Source organism: Sus scrofa, chromosome X (assembly GCF_000003025.6).
Source record: "Sus scrofa isolate TJ Tabasco breed Duroc chromosome X, Sscrofa11.1, whole genome shotgun sequence".
NCBI lineage: Eukaryota > Metazoa > Chordata > Mammalia > Artiodactyla > Suidae > Sus > Sus scrofa.
This window is the reverse complement of record NC_010461.5, coordinates 49,845,402-49,872,906: the sequence shown is the minus strand read 5'-3', so window position 1 is coordinate 49,872,906 and position 27,505 is coordinate 49,845,402. Positions and strand designations below refer to the sequence as shown.

The 27,505-nt window shown below is 36.7% G+C and overlaps 1 protein-coding gene across 1 annotated transcript in view; it reads right to left on the bottom strand.

Annotated features, from left to right (window-relative positions):
- The window catches only part of LOC110257675 (germ cell-less protein-like 1), a 47,883-nt gene extending 20,910 nt beyond the window's left edge, over positions 1 to 26,973 (bottom strand). Inside the window, exon 1 of the mRNA XM_021079840.1 lies at positions 26,764 to 26,973. Within this exon, the coding sequence (XP_020935499.1) occupies positions 26,764 to 26,973 (210 nt within the window). The remainder of the gene's footprint in view (positions 1 to 26,763) is intronic.

The window sequence follows — 27,505 nt, the reverse complement described above, 5'->3', positions numbered from 1 at the left end:
TATAACACACTGACCTTGCTTAAATTAAGCCATTTCCTCTTCATTTGCTCCCTGAGGCATATCAATGAAATACATGAAATAAATCCTCTAACCTCTATTTGAATCAGGTATCATTTTTGTGTAACACCTCTTAAACCTCGATTATTTTAATAAAAGAAATATATGCCCTGAAAGATTTATGAACAAAGATATTCACTATATAATTAATTGTAGTACAAGTAAATAGGGAAATAGTTAAATAATTATGCTAAATTCATTTAATGAAAGTTTAGGTATCCATAAAATTGTTTCCATTTTCTCAAATGATAAAGGAATATTTTTAATTCTTTATATTCCAAAAGTTAGTGTAAATATAGATAGATAGATTGATAGATAGATAGGGATAGTTATAGATATAAATGTAATCTCCATACATGTATTTGTGGAGAAAAGGAGTGAATGAAATACAGTAACACCTTTGCAGTGATTTTCTCTAGGCAAAAAGATTCTGATTGTAGGTGATGGATATATTTGCCTTAATAGTTCCCCAAATTTTCTAATCACCACAATCTGTATACTGATGATGGAATATATACTTCATAGGAACTCATAGAGTGTCAGGATTTGTGTGTTTATATGTTAGTGGGAGGAAAAGATTTGGAGACAGTGAACATAAACATGCCTTTGAGGGATATTTGACAGAAAGGTGAGGACAAAAATGTTGTGGTAGCTTGAGGGTAAGCAGGAGAAATTACAGCATATCTGTTTACTAATGAGAATGAAAGAAAAAAAAAGGAAATTTGATAATACAAGTCAGTAGTGAGTGGGAGAATTTCTGAAGCAATTTCCTTGGGAAATTGTCATGTATGAATGAGATCCAGTGCCTAAGTAGAACAGAAATTGCAATACTTGAAACTGAGATAACTTCAGTTATTGTTGATGACACAGTCCAGGGCAATATTCTCAATAGAGTGATAATTTTCATTTTTAGTGCATGTTTTGGAAATGTATATGGACATTTTTTTCTTTTTAGGGATGCACTTGTGGAAGTTACCAGGATAGGGGTCACATTGGAGCTGCATCTGCAGCCTACACCACCACTCATGGCAATGCTGGATCCATAACCCACTGAGCAAGGCCAGAGATCAAACCTGCATCTTCATGGATGCTAGTCAGGTTCATTACCACTGAGCTACAGTGAGAACTACTCTTGAATAGATGGCTTATTTGTATTTATGGAATGACAAATTCTTTATTCCTGGTAATATTCTTTGCTCTGATGTCTACTTTGTCTGATATTAATATAGCCACTCCAATTTTTTTGACTTGAGTTAGCATACTTTTTTTTCATTATTTTACTAATAAACTATATGAGTATATTTTATTTAAATTATTTTCCTTATAAGAAATACATAGTTTTGTATTACTTTTTTATTCAGTATGACAATCTCTCTCTTTTAATTGGGGTATATTCCTTTTATATTTAATGTGGTGATTGATTTGGTTAAGTTTGAGTTCACTGTGCTTCTACTTGTTTTATATTTGTCCATCTTTATTTCATTTGTCTTATTTTCATCCCTTTGAGGATCAATTGAGGTGGGGATTTTTTGTTTTAATCTTATCTCTTTTGTCACTTTGTTAAATAGGACTATTTTTAATGTTCACTTTTACTTTAGTGTTTACAATTTAGATTATCCCTTTCAACCTTCAAGTGATTTTATACCAGATTACTCATAATATAAGGACCTTAAATATTGTGATTTCCTATCTCTATTTCCATACTTCATTTTTGCCATTCATTTTACTTTTACATATGATATAAACCCAGAACACATTGTTAGATTAGTGGACATTTTGTCCTATACACTGAGACATTTGGCCCACAACAAAAGATCCTTAAAAGGACATTAAAGGGATTGAACCTGCATCCTCATGGATACTAGTCAGGTTATTAACCCTTGAACTATGACAGGAACTCCATTTTGAACATTTTTTAATGTCAAAAGCATAAGGGGCATTATTGGCAGTCAGCTTGTCAGGATTAGGATTGTGCACAACATCCATTAAGTGGAAGATAACATGATTGTCAAGTAGCTTACTGAATATTTACCAGGTGAGAAAGCCATTTAAAATTATCCCAAGGTAGAAACTAACTCCATTTTATGTATAATCACAAATTATATAGTTTACAAAATTTTAATTTGGACTTAGTTTTCTATATTATGTATTAAATGATTGTGTAGAGAAAAAAAATTTATTTTCTTTTCTTGCACAGTTTTACCAATAATTATTTACCCTTCCAGAAAATCATATCTCTGAAAGCAACTTCACCTTGTGGTGTTTGAGTAGCTAGTACAATACACTTGATTTTATATATTTTGGAATTCACATGAATTTTTTAAAAAGATATAGGAATAAATTATTTGGCCCTCATTTCAAATGGGGTAAAATTACACTACCTACCTCATAGTGTCCTTGCAGTTACGTATTGTTCCCAAATCAATCACATAACAACAGTCCTTGGAAAATAGAATTCAGCAAATGTTAGCTAATATTTCTATCATCATCATCATCATCATCATTGTTATTATTTTAGAGATCCAGAATTATAGGTTATTTTGAAGTTTTTGGCAGACATTATCTCCAATATGACATAATTTCTATCTATTCATTTACCTCTCAACACTCTTGTGCACCAAAGAGGGAAGCCTGAGTATAAGGTGGTGTCTCTCACATAGAAAATGCATAGAGACCCAATGTCAGGATGATAAAGGGGAAAGTGCCCAGAAAGAAAGGCATAAACCAGTCATGAAACAGATCTAGCCCCATTTATTCATGCCTGTATAGTTTGAGAAAGCTCAAATATTGTCTATCTTGGAATTCACATCATTCTATTTTCCTCCTCAGGTTTTCTTGCATACAAATTTTCCTACAAAAATTATCTCCTTGGGCAAAGAAAAATTTATTCAAATTCCCTTGTTTTCCTGGAGAACTTCTATTATTCTTTCAAACCTAAGTTAAGGAAAGCATTGCTGAAAAGGTAAGAGTAAAGAACTCTGGGAAATTATCTCTTTCTTAATAGTAATGAGAAAACTGACCTGTCAACATGCAAGCTTTCTGGTTTTTAAATTTGCCCGGTTTCCATTCCTCCTCCAGTTCCACAATACCTTGAGAATCAACAGACTGAAATCGTAGTGAACACTAAATCTTTGAGTGCCAGAAAGGGCAGAACAGGATTATTGGAGTTCCATTAAATACTTGTTATTTGGCTTTTCTAGTGATTGTTATTATTTGAGTTTTCTAGTGATTCCCTGGAGACACTGGTGGATGACTATACAAAGACTATCTTTTTCTTTCTTAAAGTATAGTCGATTGACAATGTGCCCAATTTAATCTGTATAGCAAATTATATATATATATATATATATATATATATATATATATATATATAATATGTAAGATCCCAAGAGACTGGACCAAGTTCCCTGTGCTATGCATCAGGACCATATTGACCATCCATTCTTTATGTAATATTTTGCATCTACTAACCCCAAACTCCCAGTCCATTCCACTACCTCACTCCTCCCCTCCCCCTTAGAAACCACAAGTATATGGTTTCTTCATATCTGTGAGTATGTTTCTGTTCTATAGATAGATTCATTTGTGCCATATTTTAGATTTACATATATATGTAATGCCATATGGTAATTGTCCTCTCTTTTGGACTTACTTCACTTAGTATGATAATCTCTAGGTCTGTCCAAGTTTCTGTGAATGGCATTATTTCATTCTTTTTATGGCTGAATAGTATTCCATTGTGTATACGTACCACATCTTCTTAATCCATTCATTGACAGTGGACATTTAGGTTGTTTCCATGTCTTGACTATTGTGAGTAGTGCTGCTATGAACATATGGGTGCATATCTTTTTGAGTGGTAGTTTTGTCCAGATGTATACCCAAGAGTGGGATTTCTAGGTCATATGGTTGATCCATATTTAGTATTCTGAGGAACCTCCATACTGTTTCCCATAGTTGCATACCAATTTATATTTCCACCAACAGTTTATAAGGGTTTTCTTTTCTTATATACCCTCTGCAGTATTTTTTTTATGTGTAGACTTATTAATGATGGTCATTCTGACCAATGTGAGGTGGTTTTTGATTTACATTTCTCTAATAATTAGTGATGTGGAGCATTTTTTTCATGTGCCTACTGGCCATCCCTATGTCTTCTTTGGAGAAATGTCTATTTAGATCTTCTGCCAATTTTTTGATTTGGGTTTTTGTTATTGTTGTTGTTGTTGTTGTTGTTGTTGTTGTTGTTATTGAGTTGTGTGAATTGTTTGTATATTTTGGATATTAGGCCCTTGATGGTTGCATCATTTGCAAATATTTTCTCCCATTCTGTACGTTGTCTTTTCCTTTTATTATGGTTTGCTTAGCGGTGCAAAAGCTTGTAAATTTGATTAGGTCCCATTGGGTTTTTTTGTTTTTATTTCTATTGCTTTGGGAGACTGACCTAAGAAAACACTTGTATGGCTGATGTCAGAGAATGTTCTGCCTATGTTCTCTTCCAGGAGTTATATGGTGTCTTGTCTTATGTTTAAGTCTTTAAGTCATTTTGAGTTTATTCTTTTACATGGTGTGAGGGTGTGTTCTAGTGTCATTTATTTACCTGCAGCTGTCCAGTTTTCCCAGCACCACTTGGCTTTAGTGCTGTGGAAGAACTCAAAGTTTGTCTTTTATCATTTTATATTCTTGCCTACTTTGTTGAAGAGTAATTGTCCATAGCTGTCTGGGTTTATTTCTGGGTTCTCCATTCTCTTTCATTGATCCATGTTTCTGTTTTTCTACCATTATCATACTGCCTTGATTACTATAGCTTTTTAATATTGACTGAAGTCTGAGAGAGCTATGCCTCCTGATTCCTTGCACACCCAGGTTTGCTTTAGCAATTCTAGGTCTTTAATTTTTCCATATAAATTTTTGGATTATTTTTTTTGGTTCTGTAAAAAATGTCATGGGGATTTTGCTAGGGATTGCATTAAATCTATAGATTATTTTGGATAGTATAGCCATTTTAATGATATTAATTCTCTCAATCCAGGAGCATGTGATATTTTTCCATTTCTTTGAGTCTTCTTTAATTTCCTCAACTAAGGATTTGTGGGAGTTCTTACTGTGGCTCAGCAATAGAGAACCCATCTAGCATCCATGAAGATGCAGGTTCAATCCCTGGCCCCACTCAGTGTGTTAAGGATCCAGTGTTGCTGTGAACTGTGGTGGAGGTCGCAGACATGGCTTGGATCCTGTGTTGTTGTGGCTGTGGAATAGGCCAGAATCTACAGCACCTAGCCTGGGAACTTCGATATGCCATGGATTCAGACTTAAAAGAAGCAAAAAAATGTTTTGTAGTTCTCAGCATATGAGTCTTTTACCTCCTTGGTCAGATTTCTCCCTAGGTATTCAATTTTGGGGGTGAGCTTTTAAAAGGTATTGCTTTAAACTCTTTTTTGGTATACAGAAATGAAATAGTTGCCAAAATTTGGCCTCTGTCCACTGGTGCTAAATAGAAACACTGAGACAGAGTTTAGGGTGAAGGAGAAAAATTAGCTCTGTTGCCTTGCCAGACAAAGGAGGATCACAGCAGGGTAATGCCCTAAAGACTGTGCCGCCTCTTGGGAGATAATATGAGGTGATTTTATAATTTGGGAGTGACATATAGGGCTAAAGATAAGGATCAGAGTAGATGCAAGCTTTCATTGTTTTTTCAAAGCTGCTGTTAAGTGGTCACAGGACTGGTTCCAGAATGAAGAATGCTTCATTAACATCTTCCACTTGTTGGGGGTTTTAGTGCTATGGAAGAACTCAAAGATATTGTTATCTATATTCCTTGAAGAGGGAACAGGGCCCTGCACCAAGGCTGCACTATTGTCTCTTTACTGGTCCTCCCCAGATGCCTTTTAATCCTTTGTTTATCTGATCACTCTGGCTAGGACACATAAAAGGACACATGATATTATGCTAAATAAAAGTGGTGAGAGTGGGCATCCTTGTCTTGTTCCAGATTTTTGTGAGAAGGATTTCAGCTTTTTTTCTGTTGAGAATTAAGTGGCTTTTCTTGAGTTGAGTTATGTTCCCACTATACAAATTTTGGTAAGAATTTTTTATCAGGAATGGATGCTGCATTTTGTCAATCATTTTTCCTTCATTTATTGAGATGAGCATGTGGCTTTTTAATTTTCTTTTGTTAATGCGATGTATGACATTGATTAATTTGCATATGTTGAACCATCTTAGTGAAATTGGGATGAATCCAACCTAGTCGTGGTATAATATTTTTTTATGTGTTGTTGCATTCGGTTGGCTAAAATGTTGAGAATTTTTGCATCTATATTCATAAAACATACTGTCTTTAATTTTCTTTTATTTGGTAGTATCTTTGTCAGGTTTTGATATTGTGATGTCACAGAATGTCTTTGGGAGTTTTCCTTCTTCTTTAAACTTTTGTAAAATTTTAAGGATAAGTATACGTTCTTCATATGTTTGAAAGAATTCGCCTGTGAAGCCACATGGGGCTGGACTTTTGTTCGTAGGGAGTATTTGTATGACATATTCAGTTTCATTTCTAGTGATTGGTGTGTTCAAATGATCTAAGTCTTTTTGATTCAGGTTTGGCAGGCTGTATGTCTCTAAAAGTTGTCCATATCTTCAAGGTTGTCAAATTTCTTGGCATATGATTGTTAGTAGTACTCTCATACTTTGTTTTTTTTTTTTTTTTTTGGATTTCTGCAGTATTTGTTGAGATTTTTCTTTTTTCATCTTGCTTATTTAGGTTCTTGCTCTCTCCCTCTTGAGTCTAGCCAGAGGTTTTTCAATTTTGTTTACCTTGGAGAGAGCCAGCTCTTGGTTTTATTGATTTTTCTATTTTTTCATAATATCTTTTTATTGATTTCCTCTCTGATATTTTTGATTCCCTTCCTTCTGATGATGTTAGATTTTGGTTGTTCTTTTTCTAATTCATGTTTGTGGTAGGTTAAGCTGTTGATGTGAGATTTTTCTTCTTTTATGAGCAAAGCATGTATCACTCTGAACCTCCCTCCAAGAACTGCTTTTGCAGCATTCCATAGATTTTTTTTTTCCTGCTTTATAGAATGGGGATCAAGTTATTCCTACATGTATACATTTTTCCCCCACACTCTGTTCTGTTGCAACAAGAGTATCTAGACATATTTCTCAATGCTACTCAGCAGAATCTCCTTGTAAATCCATTCCAAGTTGTGTCTGATAACCACAAGCTCCTGATCCCTCCAAATCCCTCCCTCTCCCCCTGGGCAGCCACAAGCCTATTCTCCAGGTCCATGATTTACTTTTCTAAGGAGATGTTCATTTGTGCTGGATATTCGATTCCAGTTATAAGTGATATCATATGGTATTTGTCTTTGTCTTTCTGGCTCATTTCACTCAGGATGAGAGTCTCTAGTTCCATCCATGTTGCTGCAAATGGCATTGTGTCGTTCTTTTTTATGGCTGAGTAGTATTTCATTGTGGATATGTATACCACTTCTTCCAAATCCAATCCTCTGTTGATGGACATTTGGGTTGTTTCCATGTCCTGGCTATTGTGAATAGTGCTGCAATGAACATGCGGATGCACGTGTCTCTTTTAGGTCGAGTTTTGTCCGGATAGATGACCAAGAGTGGGATTGCGGGGTCATATGGAAGTTCTATGTATAGATTTCTAAGGTTATCTCCAAACTGTTCTCCATAGAGGCTGTACCAGTTTACATTCCCACCAGCAGTGCAGGAGGGTTCCCTTTCCTCCACAGCCCCTCCAGCACTTGTTATTTGTGGATTTATGAATGATGGCCATTCTGACTGGTGTGAGGTGGTATCTCATGGGAGCTTTGATTTGCATTTCTCTTATAATCAGCGATGTTGAGCATTTTTTCATGTGTTTGTTGGCCATCTGTATATCTTCTTTGGAGAAATGTCTATTCAGGTCTTTTGCCCATTTTTCCATTGGTCAATTGGCTTTTTTGCTGTTGAGTTGTATATGTTGCTTATATATTCTAGAGATTAAGCCCTTGTCGGTTGCATCATTTGACACTGTTTTCTCCCATTCTGTAAGTTGTCTTTTTGTTTTCTTTTGGGTTTCCTTTGCTGTGCAAAAGCTTTTCAGTTTGATGAGGTCCCATGGCTTTATTTTTGCTCTTATTTCTGTTGCTTTGTGAGACTGACCTGAGAAAATATTGATGATGTTGATGTCAGAGAGTGTTTGGCCTATGTTCTCTTCTAGGGGTTTGATGGTGTCTTGTCGTATATTTAAGACTTTCAGACATTTGGAGTTTATTTTTGTGCATGGTGTGAGGGTGTGTTCTCGTTTCATTGCTTTGCAGGCAGCTGTCCAGGTTTCCCAGCAGTGCTTGCTGAATAGACTTTCTTCTTCCCATTTTATGTTCTTGCCTCCTTTGTGAAAGATTAGTTGACCATAGGTGTCAGGGTTTATTTTTGGGTTCTCTCTTCTGTTCCGTTGGTCTGTCTGTCTGTTTTGATGCCAGTACCACCCTGTTTTGATGACTGTGGCTTTGTAATATTTCTTGAGGTCTGGGAGAGTTTGCCCCTGCTTGGTTTTTGTTTCTCAGGACTGCATTGGCACTTCTGGGTCTTTTGTAGTTCCATATAAATGTTTGGATTGTTTGTTCTAGTTCTGTGAACAATGTCCTGGGTAATTTGATAGGGATTGCATTAAATCTGTAGATTGCTTTGGGTAGCATGGCCATTTTTACAATATTGATTTTTCCAATCCATGAACATGGAATATCTTTCCATTTCCTTATATCTTCGTTGATTTCTTTGATTAAAGTTTTCTAGTTCTCGGTATATAAGTCCTTTACCTCTTTGGTCAGGTGTATTCCGAGGTATTTGATTTTTTGTGGTGCAATTTTAAAAGGTATCGTATTTTTGTACTCCTTTTCTAATATTTCATTGCTGGTATACAGAAACGCGACTGACTTCTGAATGTTAATCTTATATCCTGCTACTTTGCTGAACTTATTAATCAGTTCCAGTAGTTTTGGGGTTGAGTCTTTAGGGTTTTCTATGTATAGTATCATGTCATCTGCGTACAGTGACAGTTTGATCTCTTCTCTTCCTATATGGATGACTTTTATTTCTTTTGTTTGTCTAATTGCTGTGCCTAGGACTTCCAAAACTCTGTTGAAGAGCAGTGGTGAGAGTGGGCATCCCTGTCTTGTTCCAGATTTGAGTGAGAAGGCTTTCAGTTTTTCCCCATTGAGTATGATATTTGCGGTGGGTTGGTCATAAATGGCTTTGATTATGTTCAGGAATGTTCCCTCTTTACCCAGTTTGGTGAGTGTCTTGATCATGAATGGATGTTGGACTTTGTCAAATGCTTTTTCTGCAGCTATTGAGATGGTCATATGATTTTTGACTTTTCTTTTGTTAATGTGTTGTATGGCCTTTATTGATTTGCACATGTTGAAGCATTCTTGTGAACCTGGGATGAACTCAACCTGGTCATGGTGTATGATTTTTTTGATATATTGTTGGATTCGGTTGGCTAAGATTTTGTTGAGAACTTTTGCATGTATATTCATCAATGATATTGGGCAATAGTTTTCTTTTTTGGTGGTAACTTTGGTTTTGGAATTATGTTGATGGTGGCATCTTAGAATATCTTTGGGAGTATTCCTTCTTCTTCAACCTTTTGAAAGAGTTTAAGGAGGATGGGCACCAATTCCTCCTTATATGTTTGATAGAATTCTCTTGTGAAGCCATCTGGACCTGGACTTTTATTTGTAGGGAGTGTTTTTATGACCTCTTCAATTTCATTTCTAGTGATGGGTCCGTTCCGTTGGTCTGTTTCTTCTTGATTCAGTTTTGGCAGGCTGTAAGATTCTACAATGTTGTCCATTTCTTAAAGAATGTCAAATTTATTGGCATATAATTGTTCATAGTATTCTCTTATGTTTTTTTTTTTTATTTCTGCAGTATCTGTTGCGATTTCTCCTTTTTCATTTATAATTTTGTTTGAGTTCTTTCTCTCCTCTTTTTAGTGAGTCTGGCCAGGGGTTTGTCAATTTTGTTTACGTTTTCAAATAACCAGCTCTTAGTTTTATTAGTTTTCTCTACTGTTTTTCGAATCTCTATTTTATTGATTTCCTCTTTGATCTTTATAATTTCCTTCCTTCTGCTGACTTTAGGTCTTTTTTGTTCTTCTTTTTCTAATTCGCTTATGTGGAGGGTTAAGTTGTCCTTTTGGGATCTTTCTTCTTTTCTGAGAAAGGCCGGTGTCGCTATGAATTTCCCTCTGAGCACTGCTTTTGCAGCATCCCATAGATTTTGAGAGGTTGTGTCTTCATCATCATTTGTTTCAAGGTAGTTTTTAATTTCCTTCTTGATTTCCTCATTGACCCATTGGTTTTTTAGTATCATGTTGTTTAGTCTCCATGTAGTAGGTTTTTTTCTCATTTATTTTCCCATGGTTGATTTCTAATTTCATGGCATTGTGGTCAGAGAAGATACTTGAGATAATTTCTATGGTCCTAAATTTGTTGAGGTTAGCTTTGTGTCCCAATATGTGGTTGATTCTTGAGAATGTTCCATGTGCACTTGAGAAGAATGTGTATTCTGAGTTTTTTGGATGTAGTGTCCTGAAGATATCAATGAAGTCTAACATTTCTATTGTTTCCTTTAGGATCTCTGTTGCTTTATTGGTTTTCTTTTTTTTTTCTTTTTTTTTTTTTAGGGCCACACCTGCAGCATGTGGAGGTTCCCAGGCTAGAGGCAAAATCGAAGCTGTAGCCACTGGCCTGTGCCACAGCCACAACAACATCAGATTGGAGCCATGTCTGCGACCTACACCACAGATCATGGCAAGGATCCTTAACCCACTGAGTTAAGGATCCTTAACCCACCCAGGGTTCGAACCTGCAACCTCATGGTTCCTAGTCAGATTCGTTAACCACTGACCCACGATGGGAACTCTACTTTATTTGTTTTCTGTCTAGAGGTGTGAGTGGGATATTAAAGTCTCCTGCTATGATTGTATTCCCATCACTTTCTCCCTTTATGTCTGTTAATATTTGTTGTATGTATCTGGGTGCTCCTGTATTTGGGGCATATATGTTGACGATAGTAACATCCTCTCCTTGGATGGATCCCTTAATCATGAAATAGTGTCCTTCTTTGTCTTTCTTTATGTCTTTTGTTTTAAAGTCTATTTTGTCGGATATGAGTATTGTAACTCCTGCTTCCTGTAATGTCTATTGGCATGAAATATTTTTCCCACCCCTTCACTTTCAATCTATATGTATCCTTTGTCCTAAGGTGAGTTTCTTGCAGGCAGCATATTGAAGGTTTTTGCCTTTTTATCCACTCAGCCACTCTGTGTCGATTGATTGGAGTATTCAGTCCATTGACATTTAAAGTGATAATTGATAGATGATTATTTATTGCCATTTTGAACCTCGTGTTCCAGTTGATTCTATGGTTTTCCATTCTTCCTTTCTTTTTTGGTTGGATGGTCTCCAGTTATTATCTGTTTGAGTGTTTTTTTTTTTTTTCATTTTTTGAGAATGCAATGATTGGTTTTGGTTTGTGGTTGCCCTGTTTTTTAGGTATGCTAACCCCTTCCTATAATTGTGTGTTTTAGCCTGATGGTCCTGTAAGTTCAAGCACTTCATTACTATATTAAAATTAAGAAGAGAAACATACAAACAAACAACAAAAAAGGGTCTATTTATTTCCTAACATCCCTTGCCCACATTTTATGATTTTGATGACTCTTTTTTTTTCTTTCTAATTTTATTTTGTTTGAATCATGTTCATTATTAAATCTGTATGCTGGCTTATTTGAGTGACTGCTCTCTGATTGTCATTTCCTCAATCTTAGATCTTCCTCTTTTTTTTTTTTTCTTTTTCCTCCCTTTCTTTCCTTCCTTTCTTTTTGGTTCAGAGAAGCCCTTTCAGTATTTCTTTTAGCCTGGGTTTTGTATTGCTGTATTCTTTTAGCTTTTGTTTGGTGGAAAAAAATTTTTTTATCCCCTTCTATTTTAAATGATATTCTTGCTGGATAGAGTATTCTGGGTTGCATATTTTTTTCCTTTTAGCACTTTAAATATCTCTTGCCATTCCCTCCTGGCCTGTAGTGTTTCTGTAGAGAAATCAGCTGATAAGCTTATGGGGGTTCCCTTGTAGGTAACATTCTGTTTTTCTCTTGCTGCCTTGAGGATCCTCTCTTTATCACTAACTTTTGCCATTTTTATGATAATGTGTCTTGGTGTGGGTCTATTTGGGTTCAGTGTGTTTGGGGCCCTCTGTGCTTCTTGTATCTTGAGCTCAGTATCCTTTAGATTTGGGAAGTTTCCAGCCATAATTTCTTCAAGTATATTTTCCATCCCCTTATCTTTTTCTACTCCTTCTGGAATTCCTATTATGCATAGATTGGCCCACTTTATATTATCCCATAGGCCTCTTATGTTGCTTTCATGTTTTTTCATTTGATTTTCTGTCTGCTGACCTGATTGGGTGATTTCCATTATTCTATCGTCCATATCCCTGATTTGTACTGCTGCCTTATTCATTCTGGTTTTTACTGCCCTTAGTTCAGTTTGCATCTCTGCCAATGAATTTTCTAGTTTTTCTTGGCTCCTCCTTATATTTTCTTGTTCCTTTCTGAGGGTGTCTGCATTACTGTTCATATCTTCTCTGAATTCCTTCAGTATTTTCACTTTTCTGGAGAATTTTATGACCTCTTCAATTTAATTTCTAGTGATCGGTCTGTTCGGTTGGTCTGTTTCTGCTTGATTCAGTTTTCGCAGGCTGTAAGATTCTAGAAAATTCTCCATTTCGTCCAGATTGTCAAACGTGTTGCCATACAGTTGTTCATAGTATTCTCTTATGGTTTTTTGTATTTCTGCTGTATCCGTTGTGATTTCTCCTTTTTCATTTCTAATTTTGGTTATTTGGGTTCCTTCTCTCCTCTTTTTAGTGAGTCTGGCCAGGGGGTTGTCAATTTTGTTCACCTTTTCAAAGAACCAGCTCTTGGTTTTATTAATTTTCTCTATTGTTTTGTGAGTCTCTATTTTATTGATTTCTTCTTTGATCTTTATAATTTCCTTCCTTCTGCTGACTTTAGGACTTTTTTGTTCTTCTTTTTCCAATTTGTTTAGGTGGAGGGTTAAGTTGTCTATTTGGGATCTTTCTTCTTTTTTGAGAAAGGCCTGTATTGCTATAAATTTCCCTCTGAGCACTGCTTTCGCAGCATCCCATAGATTTTGAGAGGTTGTGTCTTCATTATCATTTGTTTCAAGGTATGTTTTAATTTCCTTCTTGATTTCCTCATTGACCCATTGGTTTTTTAGTAGCATGTTGTTTAGTCTCCATGTAGTAGGTTTTTTCTCTTTGCTTATCCCATGGTTGATTTCTAATTTCATGGCATTGTGGTCAGAGAAGATACTTGAGATAATTTCTATGCTCCTAAATTTATGGAGATTCGCTTTGTGTCCCAATATGTGGTCGATTCTTGAGAATGTTCCATGAGCACTTGAGAAGAATGTGTATTCTGCTTTTTTTGGATGTAGTGTCCTGAAGATATCAATTAAGTCTAACTTTTCTATTGTTTCCTTTAGGCTCTCTGTTGCTTTATTGGTTTTCTGTCTAGAGGATCTGTCCATTGATGTGAGGTTGGTATTAAGGTCTCCTACTATGATTGTATTCTCATCAATATCTCCCTTTATGTCTGTTCATATTTGTTGTTTGTATCTGGGTGCTTATATATTTGGGCCATATATGTTGACGATAGTAACATCCTCTCCTTGGATGGATCCCTTAATCATGAAGTAGTGTCCTTCTTTGTCTTTCTTTATGTCTTTTGTTTTAAAGTCTATTTTGTCTGATATGAGCGTTGTGACTCCTGTTTTTCTGTCCCGCAATCAGAGAGCAGTCACTCAAATAAGCCAGCATACAGATTTAATCTTGAACATGCTTCAAACAAAATAAAATTAAAAAGAAAAAAATAAAAAAGTGTCATCAAAACCATAAAATGTGGGCAAGGGATGTTAGGAGGTAAATAACCCTTTTTGTTTGTATGTATGTCTCTCTTCTTAATTTTAATATAGTAATGAAGTGTTTGAACTTACAGGACCATCCGGCCAAAACACACAATTATGGGAAGGGGTTAGCATACTTAAAAAACAGGGCAACCACATGCCAAAACCAAATATTGCATTTGCAAAAAATGAAAAAAAAAAACACTCAAGCAGATAATAACAGGAGACCATCCAACCAAAAAAAAAAAAAAAAAAAGCAAGGAAGAATGGATAACCATAGAATCAACTGGAACACGAGGTTCAAATGGCAATAAATAATCATCTATCAATTATCACCTTAAATGTCAATGGACTGAATGCCCCAATCAAAAGACACAGAGTGGCTGAGTGGATAAAAAGGCAAAAACCTTCAATATGCTGCCTACAAGAAACTCACCTTGGGACAAAAGATACATATAGACTGAAAGTGAAAGGGTGGGGGAAAATATTTCACGTCAAATTCTTATTATTTTCAGTCCTAGAGGTCTTTCATATCCTTGGTTAAATATATTACCAAGTATTTTATTCTTTTTGATGCACCTATAAATTGGATTGTTTTCTTAATTTCTTATTCTGATACTTCTTAATCATTCTATGAAAATGCAACAGATTTCTGTATATTAATCTTGTATCATGAAACATTATTGAATTCGGTTTTTTGTTCTACTAATATTTTTGCTGTGTAAACTTTGGGCATTTGTATGTATAACTATGTCCTTCACAATGGCAACAGGTTTACTTCTTTCTTTCCAATTTGGATGCCTTTTTTTTTCTTGCTTAATTGCCCCCTTAGGTTTTCCAGTATTACTTCAAATAAAAGTGGAGAAATTGATGGTCTTTGTCTTGTTCATGGCTTTAGAGGAAAAGCTTTCAATTTTTCAATGAAGAGTATAATGTTAGTTGTGGGATTGCCATTATATAACTATTTTTATGTTGTGGTAAGTTTCTTCCATATTCACCTTGTTGAAGTTTTTTTTTTATCAGAAATCAGTGTTGAATTTTGTCAAGTACTTTTCCTACCTTTATTGAGATGATTATGATCATACAATTTTTATTCTTTGTTTAATTAATATAGTTTATAATGTCAATTAATGTGGATATTACACTATCACTGCAGTCTTGGAATTAATTCCACTTGATCCTGGTGTATGATATTTTAATGTATCATTGAACTCAGTATGCCAATATTTGGTTGAGTATTTTTTTTGCATCTAGGTTCATCAGGAATATTGGCCTATACTTTTCTTTTCTGTGGAGTCTTTTTGTAGTTGTATTGAAGTATAGTTGAGTTATGATATTATGATAATTTTTGCTATACAATAAAGTGATTCAATTAAACATAGACAAGCATCCATTCTTTATCAGATTCTTTTCTCCTATAGATTACTACAGAATATTGGGCAAAGTTACTTGTGCTATACAGCAGGACACAGGAGGCCAACCATTCCATATACCACAATGTTCCAATGCTAAACCAAAACCCCCAATCCATTCCTCCATTCAGCAATTGGCATTAGTTGGCCTTTTTATGGCTGAGTAGTATTCTTAATTCATTTATCTGTTGATGCACATTAAGGTTGTTTCCTATATAGACATTTCTCCTAAGAAGACATATTGCTGGCCAACAGACAAAGTAAAAAATGCTCAATATCACTATTAGAGAAATGCTTATCAAAACTACAATGATGTACCACCTCACAACAGTCAGAATGGCCATCATTAACAAGTCAGCAAATAACAAATGGTGGAGAGGGTGTGGAGAAAAAGGTACCCACCTTTACTGTTGGTATGAATGTAAATTGGTACAACCAGTATGGAAAACAGTATGCAGGTACCTCAGAAAACTAAATATAGGACCACTGTATGATCCAGCAATTCCACTCCTGGGTATATATCCAGAGAAAACATTCTTTCAAAAAGATACATGCACTCCTATGTTCATCACAGCATTATTCAAAATAACCAAGACTTTTGTGTGTGGGGGGGTTAGGGCCCTACCTGAGGCATATGGAAGTTACCAGGCTAGGGGTTGAATTGGAGCTGCAGCTCCCGGCCTATACCACAGCCACAGCAATGGGTAATCTGAGCCACATCTGTGATGTACACTGTAGCTTGCAGCAATGCCCAATCATTTACCCACTGAGCTATGCCAAGGATCATACCCACATCCTCATGGATACTCGTCAGGTTTGTAACCCAGTGAACCACAACGTGAACTAGAAATTTTAAAATCACCATTTCAATTTCAGTCGTAGTAATTTGTCTATATATATTTTCTATTTCTTCCTGATTTAGTGTTATGCTTGGTTGCTTTTTTTTCTTTCTGGGTGTATCTATTGTAGATTTTTGTTTTCTGCTTACCATGAGGTTTCAATATAGGAGTCTATATATACATATACAAGATGTTTTAAGTTGCTCTTTGAAATTTCAAATGCATTTCAAATATGCTGCATTAGTACTCTTACCACAATTGATGGTTTTGATATCATATTTTTGTGTGGATAATTTCCTCCCTTTACAATATATTTACCTTTACTTGTGACCCTTCTCATTTGTAATTTTCTGTTTTGTAGTTGTGTCCTTTTCTTTCCTAAACAGAGACCTACCTTTAATATTTGCTTTAAACCTGGTTTGGTGGTGTTTAACTCTCTTAGCTTTTGCATGTCTGTAAAGATTTTGATTTCTCCTACATATCTGAATGAGAGGCTTGCTGAATAAAGCATTCTTGGTTGGAGGTTTTTCCTTTCATCACTTTAAGTATATCAGGCCATTCCTTTCTGGCATGTAGAGTTTCTAATGAAGAATCTGCTCATAACCTTATTGGGGATCCTTTTGCTGAAGAATCAGCTCATAATTTTATTGGGATTCCTGTGTATGTTATTTGTTGCTTTTTTCTAACTGCTTTCAATATTTTTTCTTTGTCTTTAATTTTAGTCAGCTTGATTAATATGTGTCTCAGACTGTTCTTCTTTGGCTTTATTCTTTTTTATCTTTTGTCTTTTTGGGGCTGGACCCTTGTCATATGGAGGTTCCCAGGCTAGGGGTACAATCTGAGTTACAGCTCCCAACCTACACCACAGCCATAGCAATGCCAGATCCGAGCTACATCCGTGACCTACACCACAGCTCATGGCAATGCCAGATCCTTAACCCACTGAGGGAGGCCAGAGATTGAACCCACAAACTCATGGTTCTTAGTCAGATTCATTTCCACTGCACCACGATGGGAACTCTGGTTTTATTCTTTATAGGAATGTTTTGCTTCCGGGAATTCACTGATGGGTTCCGCAGGGAATTTTTTGGCTACAATCTCTTAAAATATTTTTTCTGGTCTTTATCTCTTTCATTTCCTTCTGGCACCCCTATAATGTGAATGTTTTTGTTTTTAATATTGTCATAGATTTCTCTTAGACTGTCCTCATTTGTTTTTACACATTTTCTGTTCCATGACATTGATTTCTACCAGTCTCTCTTAATTTTGCTTATTCCTTCTTCTGCCTCATGGATTCTGCTACTGACTCCTATTTTTCATTTCAGTTATTCTATTGTTAACCTCAGTCTGCTTGTTTCTTGTATCTTCTATTTCTTTGTTAAACTTTAAAAAAATTTTATTTTTTCCTCTTTTTTATGAGATCTTGGATCATCCCTACTATCATTATTGTAGTCTTTTCCCTGTAGGTTGGTTCTCTCCACTTCACTTAGTTTTACTTCTGCAGTTTTGTCTTGTTCCTTCATCTAGATTGCATTTCCTTGTCATTTCATTTTGTCTAGCTTTCTGTGCTTGTGGCCTCCTTTCTGCAGGCTACAGGGTTGTAGACTCATGACTCTAGTGTCTGCTCTTTGGGTGAATCTTATTCAAGGGATCATGGCAGGCTTCCTGATGGGAGGGACAGGTGCCTGGCCATTCGTGGGTGGAATTGAATCTGCTGTTTCTCATTGTCAGGGCTGTATCACTGGGTGTGATTAGAAGTGGCTGTGTGTCTGAGTGGACATTAGGCAGTCTGTTTGCTGATGGGTGGTTCTGTGCTCCCACCCTGTTTGTTGTTTTACCTGGAGATTCTCAGATATTGTGCCAGAACCTTGTAGAAGTGGCCAGATTTCTCAAAAATGGCATCCTCAAGGGGAGTTCATGCCAGTGACTATTCACTGGGACCTCACCTTCAGTGTCTTTCCCCACAGTGAAAAATAGCTGACCCCTGCTTACCCAGGAGACCACCAAGACATGCAATGTAGGTCTAGCCTAGATTTTTATGGAGTCCCTGCTCTACCCTGGAGCCCAGAATATATGAAACATTGTGTGCATTCTAAGAAAATAGAGACTCTGTTTACTCCAGTCCTGTGGAGCTCCTGAGATCAAGTCCTAATGTTTTTCAAAGCCAAATTCTCTGAGGGCTTCTCTTCTCAATGCCAGAACCCCAAGCTGAATAAGCTTACATGGGGCTCAGAATTCTCAATTCTGTGGGAAAGCATCTGTGATGTAGTTATTTTCCAGTTTGGAATTTGCCCAACCAGTGGATATGGGATATTCATATTGTAAAAGAGCCCCTTCTACTGTCTCATTGTGGCTTCTTTGTCTTTAGGTATAGGATATATTTTTTGGCCACTTCCAGTCTATTCTGTTGATGGTTGTTCAGCAGTTAGTTGTGATTTTGGTGTTTTGTGAGGGGAGGTGAGCTCAATTATCCCTGCCTTTCCATTTTATCTCAAGTCTTCTGTGGTGTCTTCAATTTTGTTACCAGGGCAATTCTGACCACATAAAATAAATTTAGAATTGTTCAATATAATTTAATTTTTAGAATACATTGAAAAGGTAAAAATAACTCTTCATTAAATTTTTGGTGGATGTTGAGGAGATGGGATTAAGATGGCAGAGTAGTGGGACTGGAGCTCACATTATCCCATAAAAACAACAAAATTACAAGCCAAATGCTGAACAACCTTCTACCAAATGGACTGGAAACCTACAAAAAGATATCCTACTCCAGAGGACAAAGAATGGCCACATCAAGAGGTAGGAAGGGTTATCACACTACATAAGCATCCTGATTCCTGCTGACGGGGGCAGCCCACAGACTGGAACATAACTGTATCACAGAGAATTACCTACAGGAGTGAGAGTTCTGAGCCCCACATCAGGAACCCATGCCTGGGTATCTGGCATTGGGAGAGAGAGCCCCCAGAACATCTGGAAATGAAAGCCAGTGTGGCTTGGGCACAGGAGCTCCACAGGACTAGGGAAAATGGAGACCCCCATTCTTGAAAGATGCAGACAGGCTTTCATGTGCACTGAGTCCCAGGGTATAGCAGAGGCTCCACGGGAATGTGGGTTGGACCAGACTACAGTTCTTGGAGGATTTTCTGGGAAAACAGGGGGTGACTGTGGCTTGTTGTGAGGGAAGGACATTGAAAGCAAATCTCTCAGGAATATTTATCACAGTGTGTTCCTCTAGAGGTGGATATTTTGGGAAAATCTGGCCCAACCCATAAGTGTTGAGAAGCCCCAGGCCAAACATGAATCTGGGTGGGATCACAGACCCATCCAAGAGTAAACTGGCTGCCTAAAGACCCCCCAGGAACACAGCCACCCGACAAACCAGAGGGATTGGAATCAGCCCCACCTATCAGTGGGAAGACACCAGTCCCTCCCATCAGGAAGTCTACAGCAAGCCCCTGCACCAACTTCAGCCACAAGGGTGGCAGACAGCATAGGTAAGAGAGGCTAAAAATCTATTGCCTGCAAAAAGGACACCACACAAAAAACCTATGAAAATGAAAAGGCAGAGAACTGTAACTCCAATAAGGGAGAAAGAAAAAAAATACAGAAAAAGAGCTAAGTGATCTGGAGAATATCAGCCTCCAGGAAAAAGACTTTAGATTGATGATGCGGAAGGTGATGCAAGCCATTGGAAATAAACTTGAGGCAAAGGTTGATAATTTATAGGAAGATCTGAGCAAAGAAATACAAGATTTAAAACTTAGTAAGCAGATATGCAAAATACAGTAACAAACACAAATTCATTAGAAGCAACCAACAGTGGAAGATAGGAGGCAGAAGAACGAATTAGGGAGGTGGAGGACAGACTAGTGGAAATCACTAATGTGGAACAGAAAAGAGAAAAAAGATTGAAAAGAAATGAAGAGAGTTTCAGAGAACTTTGGGACAACATTAAACACACCAACATCCATATTATACGGGTGCCAGATGGAGAAGAGAGAGAGAAAGGGACAGAAAAAGTCTTCAAAGAGATAATATCTGAAAATTTCCCTAACATGGGGAAGGAACCACTCACTCAAATCCAGGAATGACAACGAGTACCATATAAAATAAACCCAAGGAGGAACACCCCAGGACACATATTAATCAAACTGACCAAAATTAAAAACAAAGAAAAAATATTGAAAGCAGCTAAGGAAAAGAAACAAATAACATACAAGGGAAGCCCAATAACGTTATCAGAAGATTTTTCAACAGAAACTCTGCAGGCCAGATGGGACTTGCACAATATACTTAACGTGATGAAAGGAAAAAAATATCCAACCAAGATTGCCCAGCAAAGTTCTCATTCAGTTTCGACGGAGAAATCAAAAGCTTTAGAAATAAGCAAAAGCTAAGAGAATTCGGCAACACTAAACCAGCTTTACAACAAATACTAAAGGAACTTCTCTATGCAGGAACGAAAAGGTCACAACTAGAAACAAAGCTCACCAGTAAAGGCATATACACGGTAAAGATAGGAAATCATCCATGCACAATTATGCTACCAAAATCAGAAATTGTGAGGAGGGTACAAAAGCATGACACTAGAAATGCACTTGCATTTAAGAGACCAACAGCTTAAAACAATCTTGTGTGTATGTTTGCGTATATATATATATATAGGCTCCTATATCAAAAGTTCAGGGTAACTGCAAACCAAAAATCTGCAATTGATACACACACAAATAAGAAAAATCAACTCAAATACAACACCAAAGATAGTCGTCAAACCACAAAATGAGAGAACAAGAGAAGAAGGGAATGAAAAGAGAACAATAACCAAATTCAAAGGAGTTAATAAAAGGGCAATAAGAACATAATATCAATAATTACCTTAAATGTAAATGGATTAAATGTCCCAACCAAAAGACAGAGACTGGCTGAAGGGATACAAAAACAACATCCATATATATATGCTGTCTTCAATAGACCCACATCTCTTCTAGGGACACATACAAATTGAATGTGAGAGAATGGAAGAAAATATTCCATGCAAACAGTAATCAAAAGAAAGCTGGAGTAGCAATACTCATATCAGAAAAACTAGACCTTAAAATAAAGAATGTATAAGACAGAAAGAAGGACATTGCATAATGATCAAAGGATCAATCCAAGAAGAAGACATAATAATTTTAAATACCCATGCATGCAACATAGGATCATTTCAATATACAAGGCAGCTGTTAATAACATTAAAAGGGAAATTGACAAAAACACAGTAATTTTTGGGAACTTACCCCACTTACAGTAATGGACATATCCAGAAAGAAAATCAACAAGGAAAAGAGGCCCTGAATGAATCATTAGACTAGATGGGCTTAATAGATATTTATAGAACATTGCATCCAAAAGCAGCAGAATACACATTCCTCTCAAGTGCACACAAAAAAATTCTCTAGGATTGATCACATTCCGCTGAAAATCAAACCTCAGTAAATCTAAGAAAATTGAAATCATATCAAGCTTCTTTTCCGACCACATTGCTATACAACTGGAAATCAACATAAAGAAAAAAACTGCAAAAAAAACATAAACACGTGGAGACTAAACAACATGCTACTAAACAATCAATGGATCACTGAAAAAATCAAAGAGGAAATTAAAAAATACCTAGAATCAAATAACAACAAAGATATGACACTCCAACACCTATAAGATGCAGCAAAAGCCAATCTAAGAGGAAATTTTGTAGCAATACAAGCCCACCTCAGGAAACAAGAAAAAGCTCAAATAAATAAGCTAACTTTACATCTAAAGCAGCTCAAAAGAGAACATACAAGACCTAAAGTTAGTAAAGGAAAGAAATCATAAAGACCAGAGCAGAAATCAATGAAATAGAAACAAAGAAAACCATAGAAAAGATGAATGAAATGAAAAGCTGGTTTTTTGAAAAGATCAACAAAATTGATAAACCCTTAGCCAGACTTATCAAGAAAAGAGAGAGGACTCAAATCAATAAAATTAGAAATGAAAAGGGAGAAGTTACAACACTCATCACAGAAATACAAAGGATCATAAAAGATTACTATGTGCAACAATATGCCAATAAAATGAAAACCTAGAAGAAATGGACAAATTCTTAGAAAAGTAAAATCTTCCTAAGCCATGATGAAATAAAAAGATGAATGGAAAAATCACAAGTACTGAAATTAAAACTGTGATTAAAAAACTTCCAACAAACAAAAGTCCAGCATAAGATAGCTTCACAGGTGGATTCTATCAAACATTTAGAGAGGAGTTAACACTTATCCTTCTGAAACTATCTCAAAACAGAGGAGAGGAAGGGATACTCCCAAACTTATTCTATGAGGCCACCATCATCCTGATAGCAAAACCAGACAAAGATACCACAAAAAAAGAAAATTACAGGCCAATTTCACTGATGAACACAGATGCAAAAATCCTCAACAAAATACTAGTAAATGAATCCAACAATACAATAAAAGGATTGTATACCATGACCCAGTGGGATTTATTCTAGGGATACAAGTATTCTTCAATATCCACAAAGCAATCATTGTGATACACCACATTAACAAACTGAAGAATAAAAACCATATGATCCTCTCGACAGACGTGGAAAAAGCCCTTGACAAAATCCAACAATTTCTGATAAAAAAAATAACCCTTCAGAAAGTGGGCATAGAGGGAGCCTACCTCAACAAAATAAAGGCCATATATGACAAACCCACAGATAACATCATTCTCAATGGTGAAAAGCTGAAAGATTTCCCACTGAGATCAGGGTCAAGACAAGGATGTCTGGTCCCATCACTATTACTCAACATAGTTTTGGAATACCTAGCTACTGCAATCAAAGAAGTAAAATAAATAAAAGGAATCCAAATTGGAAAGGAAGAAGTAAAACTCTCATTATGTGCAGATGACATGATAGTATACTTAGAGAACCTAAAGACACTACCGGAAAACTGTTAGAGCTCATCAGTGAATTTGGCAAAGTCGGAGGATACACAATTAATACACAGAAATCAACAGCATTTCTATATACTAACAATGAGAGATCAGAAATAGAAATTATGGAAACAATCCCATTTAACATCATATTAAAAAGAATAAAATTCTTAGAAACACACCTACCTAAAGAGACAAAAGACCTGTACTCTGAAAACTATAAGACACTGATGAATGAAATCAAAGATGACACAAACAGATGGAAAGACATACCATGCTGTTGGATTGGAAGAGTCAATATTATCAAAATGATTGTACTACCTAAAGCAATCTACAGATTCACTAAAATCCCTATCAAATTACCAAGGACATTTTTCACAGAACTCGAACAAAATATTTTAAAGTTTGTTTGGAAGCACAAAAGACCCAGAATAGCCAAAGACATCCTGAAAAAGAAAAATGGAGCTGGAGGAATCAGGCTCCCAGACTTCAGACTCTACTACAAAGCTACCATCATAAAAACCGTATGGTAGTGGCACAAGGACAGAAATATAGATCAGAGGATCAGGATAGAAAGCCCAAAATTAAACCCATGCACCTACATTCAAATAATCTATGAAAAAGGATGAAGGAATACACAGTTGAAGAGAAACAGCCCCTTCTATAACTGGTGCTGGGAAAACTGGACAGCCGCATGGAGAAGAAAAAATTAGAATACTTCCTAACACTAAACCCAAAACAAATCAAAATGGATTAAAGACAGAAATATAATACCAGATACTATAAAACTCTTAGAGGAAAACATAGGCCAAACCCTCTCTGACATAAACAACAGCAACATCTTCTCAGATCCACTTCCTAAAGTAATGACAATAAAAACAAAAATAAACAAATGGGACTTAATTAAACTTAAAAGTTTCTGCACAGCAATGGAAACCCGAAACAAAACGAAAAGACAACCCACAGAATGGGAGAAAATATTTGCAAATGAAGTGACTGACAAGGAATTTATCTCCAAAATTTATAAACACCTTCTGCAGCTCCATGCCAAAAAAAACAAATAGCCCCATCAAAAAATGGGCAGAAGACCTAAACAGACATTTCTCCAAAGAAGACATACAGATGGCCAAAAAAACGTGAAAAGATGTTCAACATCACTCATTATTAGAGCAATGCAAATCAAAACCACTCTGAGGTATCATCTTACACCAGCCAGAATGGCCATCCTCAAAAAGTCTACAAACAATAAGTACTGGAGAGGGTGTGGAGAAAAAGGAACCCTAGTACACTGTTGGTGGAATTGTAAATTGGTGCATCCACTGTGGAAAAAGTATGGAGATTCCTCAGAAAACTAAAAATAGAGCTACCAGTTGATCTAGCAATCCCACTCCTGGGCATCTATCCACAGAAAACCATGACTCAAACAGATACATGTACTCCAATGTTCTTTGCAGCACTATATACAATAGCCAAGTCATGGAAACAACCTAAATGTCCATCAACAGAGGTGTGGATCAAGAAGAGGTGGTACATATGCACAATGGAATATTAACCCTCAAAGGAAAGAAATTACAGCATTTTACAGCAACATTGGATGGACCTAAAAATTATCATGCTAAGTGAAGTTAGGCAGACAGATATACAACACCAACACCAACACCACTTACACGTGGAATCTAAAGAAAAGATGCAATGAACTTCTTTGCAGAATAGATATTCACAGACTTTGAAAAACTTCCAAATGAGGCAGTTTGGGTGTGGGAGTTTTGGATGGAAATGCCATAAAATTTGGTTGTGGTGATAGCTGTACAAGTATAAATGTAATAAAATTCACTGAGTAATAATAAAAGAAAAGGAATTATTCCAAGAAAAAAAACTCAATATATTTCAAAAAGTAAAAAGAAAATGCTTGGTGGAATTCATTGGTGAAGCCGTGGGGAGTTATACTTGTGTCTGTTGGTTGTCTTGTGATTACTGATACAATTTAATTAGTAATAAATGGTCTATCAAATATTCTAATTCCTCATGATTATTTTGGATGACTGTATATTTCTATGACTTTATACATTTCTTCTATGTTCTCTAACTGGTTGGCATATAGTTTTTCATTGTATTCTCTTATGATCTTTTGTATTTCTGTGGTATCTTGTAATGCCTTTTTAATTTTCTTTTTGTTTCTCTTTGGCCATGCCTGTGGCATACGGAAGTTATTGGTCCAAGGATGAACCCCATTGCACAGCTGTAATGAGAGTAACAGTAGGGGTTGTGTGGCTCCTTAACTCACTGATCCACAAGGGAACTCAATTCAATTAGCAAAATGAGGCTTATGAAGAAAATCTCCTTATAGTGACAAGTTAATTCTGGCATTTATATGGAAATATTATACAGAAATAATATGTTCTGAAGAATGTACAGGACAAAATTTCAGTGAACTTGGATTTGGGAAAATTATATTAAATAGACTTGGGAAAAATACACTAAATAGATTTCCAAAAGAATAGGCATAATCAATAAATTCAACTGGATCCAAAATAAAATATGTTCTAATTAGAACATTGAAAGGAAAATGAAAGGTAAAAACCCAAAGCAGGAGAAAACTTTTGTAAGATATATAGCCATCAAAGATCTTATATTAAGAATATGTAAAGAACAGTTAAAAATTTAAAAAGTAAAAAAGATACACAATTATAACAGGAAATATATGCATGGAGACTTCACTAAATAAGGTAAATCAAAGGCAATTAAGTACACAAAAAGATGCCAAACATTATAAGTAATTAGGGATATGGCAAATGAAATTAAAATTTTATACCACAACATATCTGTTGGAACAGATTGAACAGACTGACCATCCCAAAGGGAGATCAAGACGGAAAAGTAAGAGGATGTGGAGCTCACCTCCCTCCATGAAAATATTAAAATACACCTACATTTGAAATAATATTCATGGAAAACTAACTGGAAATTGACAGAAGGACCCTGAACAACCAGTGCTATAAGTAAGATACACATATAATTGGGTAGGATGTGAATGCCAGCATTGTGAAGGGATATAGAGAAAAAGATTTTTCATGGGAAGACACTTGCCCTGAGGAGGAGTGCATTAAACTACAGACTAGGTAAACAAGTGCTGGGGTCCTATGTGTAGAAGAAAGTCCCCTTTGGGTGCTTAAAGAAATTTTGGGACAGATAGAAAGGCTATGGAAGCCTAGAATGCACACATGAGGAGGTCATGGTTGCTGGTGTGCCCCCAGTCTGGGCAGAGAGAGGTCTGCCCTAGTGACATCTGCATGGTTGCCTCTCCCCAGTCCAAGCAAAGTGATGGTCACAGCCCTTTTCACTCCACACCACAGCATAGCACTGGATCTAGGGCAACTAATAGCTAAGAAAACACTTGATCTAGGGATGCAGAGGTGACCTGGGGGCCCAGGGTAGAGCCCAGATGGGGTGGTAGTAGACATTATTGGCATTTACTTAAGTGCTCCCCCAGAAACAGACTTCTGATAGCAGCATATCTGATGGAATTCCCACGACCACCTCATCATGCTCCCCAAGTCCCAGCGGAGCAAATGCCCTGGCCATGCTCATTTCGTGCCACAACTTGGCACTGGATATAGGGTCCACAAGACCTGGGGAAAGACTCGCTCTAGGGATGCACAGGTGACCCAGGGACCCGGGGCAAAGCCCAATTGTGGCCATGGTGGACATGGTTGGCATTAGTCAAATGTTGCCCCAGAAGCAGCCCAGACTTCTCATGGCAATGTGGCTGCTTGAATTCCCATGTCTGCCTCAAGGCATGCAGCAGTACAAGCCAAGCAAACACCCTGACCCTGCTCATTCCATATCGCAGCCTAGCACTAGATGTGGGATGGCCACAACAGGGGAAAAGACAGAAACATGGGCTGCATCTGAGCGAAGGTGTAGGTGCCTATACTGGCAGAGCATCAAAATTCTGTAAGCACACAAACCCCACTTGCTTCAGCACATCCCTCCTTTGGGGCAAACCTTTCAGCGTGGGGAGGAAAAACCACACACACTGAAATGAAACAGAGAGCTTGAGAGTGATTCTCGGGGACTCTGTTCCAGAAACTTAGGATCAGACCATGCCAATGACAGGTCACCTCACTCCAAAATGGGCTCTACTTTCCCTATATCTAGCCCCACAACTTGCCAAGTTGATAGCTGCCAGGTCACTCTGAGGAAAGATGTGACTGACATCCACATCAAATCCAGCCCTCTC